The 10,750-nt window shown below is 39.9% G+C and overlaps 1 protein-coding gene across 1 annotated transcript; it reads left to right on the forward strand.

Annotated features, from left to right (window-relative positions):
- Positions 1-384: 384 nt before the first annotated feature.
- LOC105053007 (F-box protein SKIP14) lies at positions 385-4,656 on the forward strand. The gene is made up of 2 exons (XM_010934005.4): positions 385-1,784; positions 3,559-4,656. Exons 1-2 carry the CDS (start codon positions 1,026-1,028, stop codon positions 4,018-4,020), a joined length of 1,221 nt encoding a protein of 406 aa, XP_010932307.1. The 5' UTR covers positions 385-1,025; the 3' UTR covers positions 4,021-4,656.
- Positions 4,657-10,750: the final 6,094 nt, after the last annotated feature.

Genomic DNA, 10,750 nt, shown 5'->3' on the forward strand with positions numbered 1-10,750 from the left:
AAAAAAAAATCGCATGCAAGAATCAGATACTTGTCAAAACTTTCAAACATGGGAATGCTGACAGGAGGAGATGTCTTGGAGAAGGGGTTACTTGAACGCGTCCAAGACCGTGTTCCACCCGCCCCACCTTTCCCTAAAATCCAACCACACCTCAAAACTCACCCAAACGTTCCTCCTTCCTTCTAAACCCATCCCAACCTAAACCAACCTTCTTAATGCTAATAAAATAATACCATCTATATAAATAAACTTGCCCACGGAAAAGGGCTGCCGATCCAACGGTCCAAATCTACGTGCTCCCCACTCGTGCGGAGCCCCGTCTCGCTCGTGTTAGGTTTACCCATTTTAGTACCAAAGACGGCCGACTTGCCCTCTCTCTCTCACGCTTCGGGCTCTTTTCTCTCTCTCCATTAGAAAGAGGGTTAGAGGCCTCGCCGAGGCGTTCCCGACCCTCGAGGTTGCGTCCCTTCCTCGTTTACCCTCCTCGCTCGCGCGCCCCAGCGGTCGATCTGTAGGTCAGATATCTCCTACTTATTTAGGATTATCGGTTGGATTGGATCCGAATTGGTGAAAACCCTAGGTTTTGGTCGGTATTAGTTTAGTGATTTCCTTCATTTCTCTTATTTTTTTGTTGGATTTCAGATTCTTTTAGATTATGTAGGGCTTGTTGGATCAATTCTTCTTTGTTGGTTTTGTTGATTTTTCTCTTTTTTTTACGGTCTCTATATCTCTTCGGATTCGAGATTCCGGAACAAGAGGCTCGGTGAGATTTTTGGTTGCTAATTTTTTGTCTGCCATCGAAAATTGAGAGTTTTCTTGGGGGATTTAGGGTTTTCAATTTTGATTGCTTCCATTTATAAAAAAAGGGTTAGTTTTATATTAGAAAGCAAAAAAAAAAAAAAGAGAGAGAGAGAAATTTAGGAAGAGGGGATATTGGTGGTAATTGCATAGATTTGATAAACCTAGGGATTGCTCTTGTTTTTTGGGTTTTTGTTGGGTGAATTTGGGGTTGCTTGCGGCGGGGAATGGCACTAAATTCTGCACCCAACTCCTCCTTCACGATCCCAACCAATTCCGAGGATAATCATTGGCTAGACCGCTGGATCAATAATATTTATGGTTATGGAAGGAGTAATGGATGGTCTGATGATGATGATGATGATGATTCGTATGATCCGATCGACCTGTTGCCGGCCGATCCTTTTGGGATGGACAGCGATACCTTTTCTGCTGTGCTTGCTGGAATGTTTGAAGATTGCGAGCTGGGCGATCAAGAATTGTTCGTGGGCTGGGATTATGTTTGGAATAGTTCTTCAGGGGATTCTTCAGGATCCCAGTTGAATTCTGATGATGAATTTGATGGTTGGGAAGAGGTGAGCTTCTCTGAGTTTTGCGAGAATGAATCCCCTGAGGAGGAATTCATGTCCAACTTAGATGTTGCGGAGGCTTTCAACTCTAGCAGGGTTGAACTATCTGACTTCAATGGAGAGGAGGGGTCTCCTCACCAGGGTTTGCTTTTTGCTCTTGGTTACTTGGGGGTCCAGGACCTCCTTTCTGCTGAGATGGTCTGCAGGTCTCTTCGTTTTGCTGTGCAAGATGACCCACTACTATGGAGATGCATCCACATTGATTCACAGCTGAGCGAGAGGATCACTGATGTCACTCTACTGCAATTGACACAGAGAGCTCAGGGAAATTTGCATTGCTTGAGCCTGGTAGGGTGCTCGAGGGTCACAGACGATGGACTGAGATGCGTGCTTGAAAGCAACCCAAGGCTCACTAAGGTAAGTTGCTGAATGCCATTCATTATGGATTTGATAATTATTAATCTACGAACAAGTTCTTGCTTTAAATCATTTGTGCTTGCATTTCCTTTACTATCGCTTCCTATTATCATTGATTGCTGTTTCCTTGAAGTGCATTTTTGGAATTTGGATATGGGGCCTCACATGTATCTTTTATGCTGTTTCATTTTCTTGTTCTTATTAATTTATGCATGAGTCGAGTCTCTTCTGCATGGTGATTCTTTGGCACTTATTATGGGGTGATTATGTGGAAATATATCGTTGGTGATAAGAAATTTGATTTCAATATAGCTGCAATAGTAATTGGGTGCTATGTCTTCACAAAAGGAGAAAGGGCCAAATACCATAGCAGATATAGCCCATGAATTTTGATCAAACTTCATGATCTTAACGAAATTTCAATGGGCTTTTCTTGTCTTCTCCAAAAAAGGAGAAAGGACCAAGTGTTAGATTCCCCTTTTAAAAATGATTGGAAGGTAAACAATCAAAACCCCATCCATTTCCAAATTTTGTAAAATCCAAATTTTAAGATTAGGTGCTATTGCGGCTATCTTTGAACGTTATGAGATATCTCTACCAAGTAGATTGACAAGAAGTGACTGTAATCCTGACATCGGCAAAAGCCATCCTCCAATTTCATTCAGGAGCTATAGAAAAACCTACAAGTTAGCACAAAAAAGTTCAAATAATGCAACATAGGTATGTACATTCGTCCATACATACATGCATACATCATGCATGCATGTATGGGCATGTCTACATTTCCATACACCCACATATACCACATATGCTTATAAATGGGTCTCCAAAGATGAAAAAATAACCACAATATTTTCACTGAGTGCCATCCTCCAACAAGTTAAAACTGGTTTTTTTTTTTTTTTTTTTTTTTAATTTCGCTCTGCAGGGGGGGGTGTGTGTGCATGGGTGGGTGGGTGTGAATTTCCTGAAATGTCCTTCTTCATGAGAGTTAGATCCTATATTAAATCCCACTCACTATGCAAGTGGGGTGATGTATGTCCACAAGGGTTTAGACCCTTTTCTGGTCAGCAGCTGTCAAACAGCCCCTGAACCATGCCCTTCTTTGTTTCAGATGGAGAAGAAAAGAAGGTGGGTCTTTTTTTCTTTTGGGTGGGGGAAGGGGGGTTGGGGGGGATAAGAGGAGAAGAAAACAAAGCCAAGGCTTGGAGGTAAAGAGGAAGGTACATGAATGGCAAAGCCCTAACCCCTTTCCTCTTCCATCTTTTTTCTCATTTCTTTGCTTTAGGCTTTCTTTTCTTGCTTTCTTCCTTCTTCGTTGGCTAAAATTTGGGATCTGTGAGACCCATTTTGGCAAAAAAAATTCTTCATTCTCTTTAAGGAAGAGATGAGTTATTTCCTTCTTTTCTTTGGACATGGACAAGTTATTTCCTTTGAGCGCGAGACAAGTCACCTGATTCAGCAAGATCTACTTACTAGTGATTAAGTAGATCCTATTCTCTGATATATTACACTCACAGATGTTTCTCTTGACTCATATATTTGCATGCACGTGTTTGTACATATATACACACAAACAGATGTGCTACCAAACAAAAACAGTAAGGAGACAGCTGTTGAGTGTTCAGGGAAATGCTGCATATGGATAATTAATATTAGATTCATTTTGTATTAGTACTTGAGCTGTCTTTATCTATTTCGTGATATCTCTATTTAATTAATCTTCTTTTTTTAATGAATGAGGTGATTTTACCTATGCTTTTTGCTAATGCAGCTTAGCATTCCTGGATGTCTGAAGCTTAATGTTGAGGCCCTCATCAACAACCTGAAGGCTTTGAAGTTGTCAGGTGTATTGGGTTTAAAGCACCTAGAACTTGGCAGGCTTTTTAAAATAACAAACAAACACTATGAAGAGCTGAGGACATTATTAGGTGCAGACCAACTCCACCATTCTGAAGTCTGCAAGCCACGGTATTACCATAGTGGACATTCCTTTTTGTCTTGTGATGATGGGCGGGCTATAGATATTGAAATCTGTCCCATGTGTCAGAAGTTAAAGCTTGTTTATGATTGCCCCTCACAAAGCTGCCAAGAAAAGGGGCCTGAGCAGTGTAGGGCTTGTGATGCTTGCATTTTTAGGTGCGTGCATTGTGGGAGTTGCATCAAGAACAACAAGTATGTGGAGACGTTTTGTCTTGAACATCTTTGTTTAGCTTGTTGGAAGCAACCAATCTAGTGTCGAGAGAATGGGAAGGGAATGGCCTATTGAGACTCCATGCCCTCTGTAAGTCATTTGACGTGCTGGCTGATCTCTTATTGAAGGATTGTGCGCTAGCTTTGTAGGGCTAGCATGTCATTGTGGGGGTAAGAAATTGCAGTTGGCTTCAAAAGCTACGTTTGTAAATGAGCCTACCTCTTTATCCCACTTAATCAAGGCTTTCTATTTTTTGTTAAAAAAATGAAAAAGAAAAACGGAGTTGTGAGAATTTATAAGAGAGTTGAATGCTCTGAAAAGACAAGAAAAAAAAAAAAAAAGAGGAGGAAAAAAAGGAAGGGAAGCTGAATCTGAGCCTGATTGTGGATATTTAGCTTTGGACTTAAAATTGCATGCTGGTATATGACTGAAAATGGAAAGTGGACCTCACCGGCTGGATTTGGAGTTGGTCATGTGGCCATGGATTGGTAGGTTGTCACTCCATTCTCATTTCCTTGTGGTGGTACGTTGTTGCCAGAGTTGATAAATTATCTTAGTTGTTGAAAACTTTATAAATAAATCTAAATGTAAAATTCTCGATGCAAACATCTGTCTATGCAAAGTTTCAGTGTCATCATACTATGCAAAGATAATTTGAGACTTGTTGATTTATCTTTATATTGTTGGTAGTCTATTAGCTATGTGTTATGCCACTCTTCTTCTTTTACTCATTGTTCTCCATATCTTACTGGTGTATTCGGACATGTTTGTTTCCTTTAACCTATAGGAGAGGAGAACAAGATAAAAGTATGGATCTAGTTCAGGTTTAATTTGTCGGGTGGTTGATATGACACCAAACAGATTAGCTGGAACAAGGAATCCATGTATTTCATTTATGTGAGTAATTACTGAAAAAGCTGGTTTGCTTCAAATTTTATACATTTGATGCGATGTGTTAGATTTTTTTCAGTTATTTATGATTTTGGGCGCTCAAGCATTTTTAACCTGTACGATACAGGTACAGAGAATACATTATGCCTCTTTCATTGTTTGGGTTCGAGAATTACAAATCTGAATTGTTGAATTTTATCTACTAGACTGAAAATTCTGATACATGAAAAATTAAATGTTCTGGAGACCCTATTTGGATATTCTGGAGAATCTGCCTTATACATTTATGTGAGGTTTGATGCATTTGCTGTTGTGCCTAGATTTTGAAGAGCTACTATGGATGTAACTTTGTCAAGACTTATGATTAATCATCGTGAGAGTAAAATGAGAAGTCAATACTTCTTAACCATGCTTCCTCTTATGATCTGTGGGAATTGGAGACCGGTCAAGCAGGCTTCTTGTCTTTTGAGACCTGATTGATAACGAAATGGAAACTGGACAGTGGATTATTAGTGACAAAACCTCTTCTGTGGATAAAATATGTATATAACAATTACCCACAGGAGTGGTGTGGTAGCCAACCTCATGACTGTCCTTGACATAAGTACTCTTCCATGTTCAATCTCTGCGATGTTAGGGTTTGTGGACCATGGAAGCTAGGGGGATAGGCATTTGAGCCAGCCAGTGTTTCATGATCTGGAAGAACTGGTAGGGGTGAGAATTTGGAGTGTGTGTACCAATCTTTCTGAGTATGTCCAGTAAGTTGATCTGGATTTATTAAGAGTGCATTTCAATTTCTTTTGGAGCAATCTGCACATTCACTATATAGACTGTTTATATGTTTGTGTTGCAGCACATCATAATGACGTTGAATGCTAACCAACAATCCATTCATTCATATGTTATCTTTTGAGATATGTAATCTGGGACACCGTCGAGATTGTCTTGATGACTTTAACAAGTCAGTTTCTGATGGTTAAATGAAAATAGCAAGTCTTATTCTTCAGTAGTCTAAATTCTTGTATGTCAAATTATTTTGTAACTAACAAGTAAAGAGAAGAAACTCAATTCATTGCACTGCAATGCCTCAGATGGTATCTCAACTCTAACAAGCAAGCCTTATCCAAAACCATCAGAGGCAACAAGTTGGGTCAAAGCACAGACAATGAATTCTAAGAAAGTCTTATGACAAGCTCTCAAGCCAATAAGCACCTTATAGAAGTTGCAATACTGTTAGAGGCAAAAAAGGGTTCTGTCACTTTTTAAGTTAGAGTTACTTATATTCTGTAACACTTCTCATCATCTTGGCATTGATAAACCCATGTTTGCTAATAGTAAATCTAGCTGGAATTGAATCTCCACATCAGTTTGCAAGTTTTGATGAGTGTAGATCTAGCAAGCTCCAAGTGAGGTTGTTTGAGAGTTGGTTTAGGTCCACTTGAAGCATGGTTTAGGCACATCGTGGGCAGTTTAACACAATCGGGTGTCCTTGTTGCAGAGGGTATTTAAACCCAGGGATCATGGTCATCTCAGCAGGGTCCTGATATTAAGACAGGCTGAGATATTAGATTAGGGACTAAGATTTATGCAGCTTCTTTATGATACTTGATCGTAAGAACCCATAAATAATTAAAGATTTCAAGTTTTCTTTGACAAATTCCATACAAAAAACGTTTGAAATCCGATTGCAGACTCTTGGTGAAGTTGAACTCGCCGCACATAACTAAGGTCCGACTGGGGACTTATTTTTATCAACATCTTCTATATGGGTACGTGAAACTTGGCCTTAGGAACCATAACTAGTGAAAGGTTCAGTTGTATATCTCTTTTCTTATGGCATATTCTTCATATACACTGCAAATGGTGATGGATTTTATGATCAGTGAAATTAAGGTATCAGCAGCAATTCTTTGCTGATGGTCCACTAAAGACTATTTTTTTCAGCCTTCCGCACATCGTTCTTTTGTAGCTACCTTTTGGCAAAGATAGACTTAAACTTTATTGATAAAATGTTGTTTTAATATTAACTTGTTATATTATTACTAAATATCTACTACTAAAGTGATCATTTATCAAGTTCGGCTTATCCAGATAGGCTCTTGTGCCAACCAATAAGTTGCTCCTTGTGGATTTTATTAAATGGTTAATGCTAAAACGTTGATTCTCTCGGGGGACCCCTCTCCTCCTTCTATCAAGGCAAGAGACAGACCACCTCATTAATTGGGAACCATTTTCTCTGTCTTATCATTACGTGGATCAATATCCAGATAACTTCTACGGCTAAACAAATAAACATTCTATTTAGTTTTTAATAAATTGTAACTTTCATTAAGTGTGGTGAGTCACTTAAATAAATTAGAGCATTTTTCGTAAATAACTCATTATTTCTACTAAGTGGCAAACAATTTTAACTAGATCAACATAAAAAAGGTTATTTAAAGAGGTTGGATCCCAAGATAGCAAAGCAAACACACACACACACACACACACAACACAAAAGTTAATGTGTGATTCAGCCTATGGCATGTGTCTATCAGTGGAGACCGACCATTAGAGAAAACTTCACATACCAGAAGGTATAAAAGCAGAAGTTTCCAATTGCAAAAACTCTCAATCTCACAAATTCTCAAAAATCTTAAAAAATAAAAAAAATGCAATCCCAAAAGTATAAGAATAGACAAAATCTATGTGAACAAGGGCACATTAAAAATTCCAGCCATGGTCCCTAGGCCGAGGGCTCGAGTGGACAAACTCTTTTATATCATGTATCTAAGGGTCATATCAACCCATTGTTCAACCAGATTTTCCCTAGCCGGCGTGAACCAAAATTTTACTAAGTAGTCATCTTAGGTCATATCAGGCACCACGCCAAAAAAAAAAAAAAAAAAAAGTTTAAGACATACATATAGGACGCAACCCAAACAAAAAAAAAAAAAAAAATCTCAAACTTAATGTTGCCTCTAAAGGAGGAACACTCAAATGCCGTCCGATCCATCTCTCGAAGCATTTCTACCGTCGAATCCAGTGAACCAGTGCCCGTGATGGGGGCAGTAACAGCACAGGCAGGAGCGCGAAGAATTCGGTGCTCCCCCGCTGCCACCGCCCCTCGCCGCCGCCGCCGCCGCCGCCGCCAGAGCCGAGAAATCCGGACGCCCCCGTCCCCAAACCGGACCGCAATCCCGGGCTACCCTCTTCCCCCTATCCCAATCGGCCGTCCCAGGATCCCCATCACCGCCGCTCGCCACCGCCAGCGCCGGCTCGCTCCTCCGCTCCATCCGACGGGCCGCGATCATCCTCCGCACCTCCACGATCTTCGAATCCAAATACCTCACGATAGCTATCAGCTTGTCTTCATCGTAGGGGAAGGGGACACGGATGCGGTCGGCGTCCGCCACTGCCGCCGCCTCGCCTGCGTCCTTCGTGTTCCCGGCCGTGGAGTTGGGGATGTGGAGGGTGATCTGGTTCTTGGGGAGCTTCTTGTCGGCGGGGATGTCGACGTAGCGGTGGACGACTTGTTCGACTTTATGGCGGTACGGCGGCCAGATGGTGGGCGTGTCGACGCTGGGGAGGTAGCAGATGAGGGCGACGTCGACGTCGCAGAGGGTGGCGAGCTCGTACGCTTTCTTGCAGAGGCCCCACGTCCGCTTCTCGATGGATTTCCACCGGTATCTCTCGCCGCGACCGTCGCCGTTGCCGCCGGAGGTGGCGGCGCCGCTTCCGAGAGGAGGAGCCATCGCCGTCGGAAACTCGCTCTCGAACGAAGGAAACTACGAAGCGTCTGGGTGGGCGGGACGATGGGTTCTTCTCTCCAGGTACTTGTAGATTTTCCTATCACGTGTGGTGCACGTGATTGGAGGAATGGACGGTCCGTTATACGGTTTCCTTGGTTGATGGTTTGTATGCTACTAGAAAAATTAGGAGAGATATATACAAATATATCTTTCCTAACAAGGCTCTCGCAAATTTTTTCCTTTATTTCCAAATATTAGAATATTTTAGATATACGTCCTCTTCCTTTCATGTAAATTTGTTTGAATTTCTAATTATTACTTTTTTCCAAGTTCTTTCATTTTTTTTTGGTAACAAATGAGAAAATTAACAATTTTTCAGCATCCCAATTTTGTTTTTTTTTTTTGGAATCCTTTTGTTTTATGAAAGTCACGTCAATATTTTGATTAATGATATAAATTTGTTTTTTATTTTTAAGACCGAAGATGTGTTGAAAAATTTTATATTTATATATTTTAATTTCAAAAATAATCAACAATCAAGCATTATGTATTATGCATAAATGTAGCTTGTTCTGTACCTGAATGAGTATTGTCTTTCGTGCCTTTGAAAAGTGGCAGATTGGATCGTTATTTTGGACCTCACGATTTTACTTTTAAGAGACACCTTACGAAAGAGAGAAGGTTTTATTTTATATAAGTCATATTTTCTCTCGATTCAAAATCAATGTGGGATTAAAGCTTACTCCTTTGAATTTTTTGTATGGTAAAGTCTCTAAGAACCTCTTGTTTCTACTAATCATTAATTAAATAAATCCATTAGGATTGAGAACTAAAGATGCATGAGTTCATGATCTTAAGTGTCAATTTATTAACATAATTATCAAAGCTCGATCAAGAGGATTTTTGTTAGTTGCTCTTCCATCGTTTTTGGCAAGCTTTTTCTCATAACTCATTGCTTAACTGATGAGTCTCAGAATATCTATATATATGAATGTGAATGACAGAGAACCGATGAGTCTCAGAATTATCAAAAGGTGATTCTTCTTCCCGTTATCTCGTTTGTGCGCAGAGCTTGGCGACTTCATGCGAAACCTCGATCTTATAGAACATATAAAGTCGGCAACAATTACACAAACCTCAAATGCATTACTTCTTAAAGTCGGCAGTCTCCTTGATCCGCAATTGAGGGGCAAGCTTTGTAGCCTTAAATGCTTAAGTGGTACAAAAGAGTACGATTCCTAAAATCGAATAAGAGAGAGGTAGTTTCTGGATGCCCGTTATCAGATTTAGCTTTGCTTCGTATTAGTTTGAGTTATTTCAAGTAAAATTTTAAATTTTAGAGAAAAAAGATGTCCTGATCATGAAATGGAACGGTCTGTCATCTTATTCCATTCCAACAATAAATTTTTTTTTTACATTTTTTTCTCTATTTTTTTTTTCTTTTTTTCTTCTCCATTCCTTTCTCTTTTTTTTTCATTTTGCTCCTTCTTTCCGTTCAATTTTTCTTTTCCTCATCTTTCTTTCTTTTTATTTTTTCTTCTTCTTCTCTCCGTATTTTGATGGATTTTCAAAGTTCCGAATCTATCCAAAAAAAAATTTTTTTTTTTTCTCCTTCTTCTCTTCGTATTTTGATGGATTTTTAAAATTCCGAACCTATCCCAAAAATGGGACAGAATAACCGGAACACCCTGTTCCTACAAGATGCAAAACCTTAATTTCAACAGCCTCTCCGTCTCGTAAAAATTATGTCCATATCGGCGAAAGCAACTAAACTCCATGTCTCTGATATCACCTGTCAGCCATTGCCAACAAATTACATCGCAGTTGGTGCGCTAAGCCCCACTCGGTGCACGTCGATCTCCACAGCTTATACACTTGTACAGCACAAATGGCATGCTTTATCTATAAGAACTAATGACTCATCATGAAAGCAACAAAAGAGCCAAGAAGGAAAACAAGAACAATTCCAAGCACTTCCCAACATCGTCAGGCTCTTCCACATAGCCTAGGTCTGGAATGTCTTTTGCCTGGACAAAATGTATAGCCGGACTGGTAATCAAACACTAACACATTTTTGCCCAAGCGTGCAAGATTGGAAGAATTGGTTTTATTGCTACACAATTAACCTTGCACCCAAAAAGCATGAAAGA

The sequence above is a fragment of the Elaeis guineensis genome, chromosome 10 (genome assembly GCF_000442705.2).
Source record: "Elaeis guineensis isolate ETL-2024a chromosome 10, EG11, whole genome shotgun sequence".
Lineage (NCBI taxonomy): Eukaryota > Viridiplantae > Streptophyta > Magnoliopsida > Arecales > Arecaceae > Elaeis > Elaeis guineensis.

What these genes read in the sequence shown, in the direction of transcription:
- LOC105053007 (XM_010934005.4), top strand. Translation starts at nt 1,026, where the DNA reads ATGGCACTAAATTCTGCACCCAACTCCTCCTTCACGATCCCAACCAAT. An exon ending in GCAACCCAAGGCTCACTAAG is followed by an intron (nt 1,785 to 3,558) that starts GTAAGTTGCTGA and finishes TTGCTAATGCAG; the next exon opens with CTTAGCATTCCTGGATGTCT.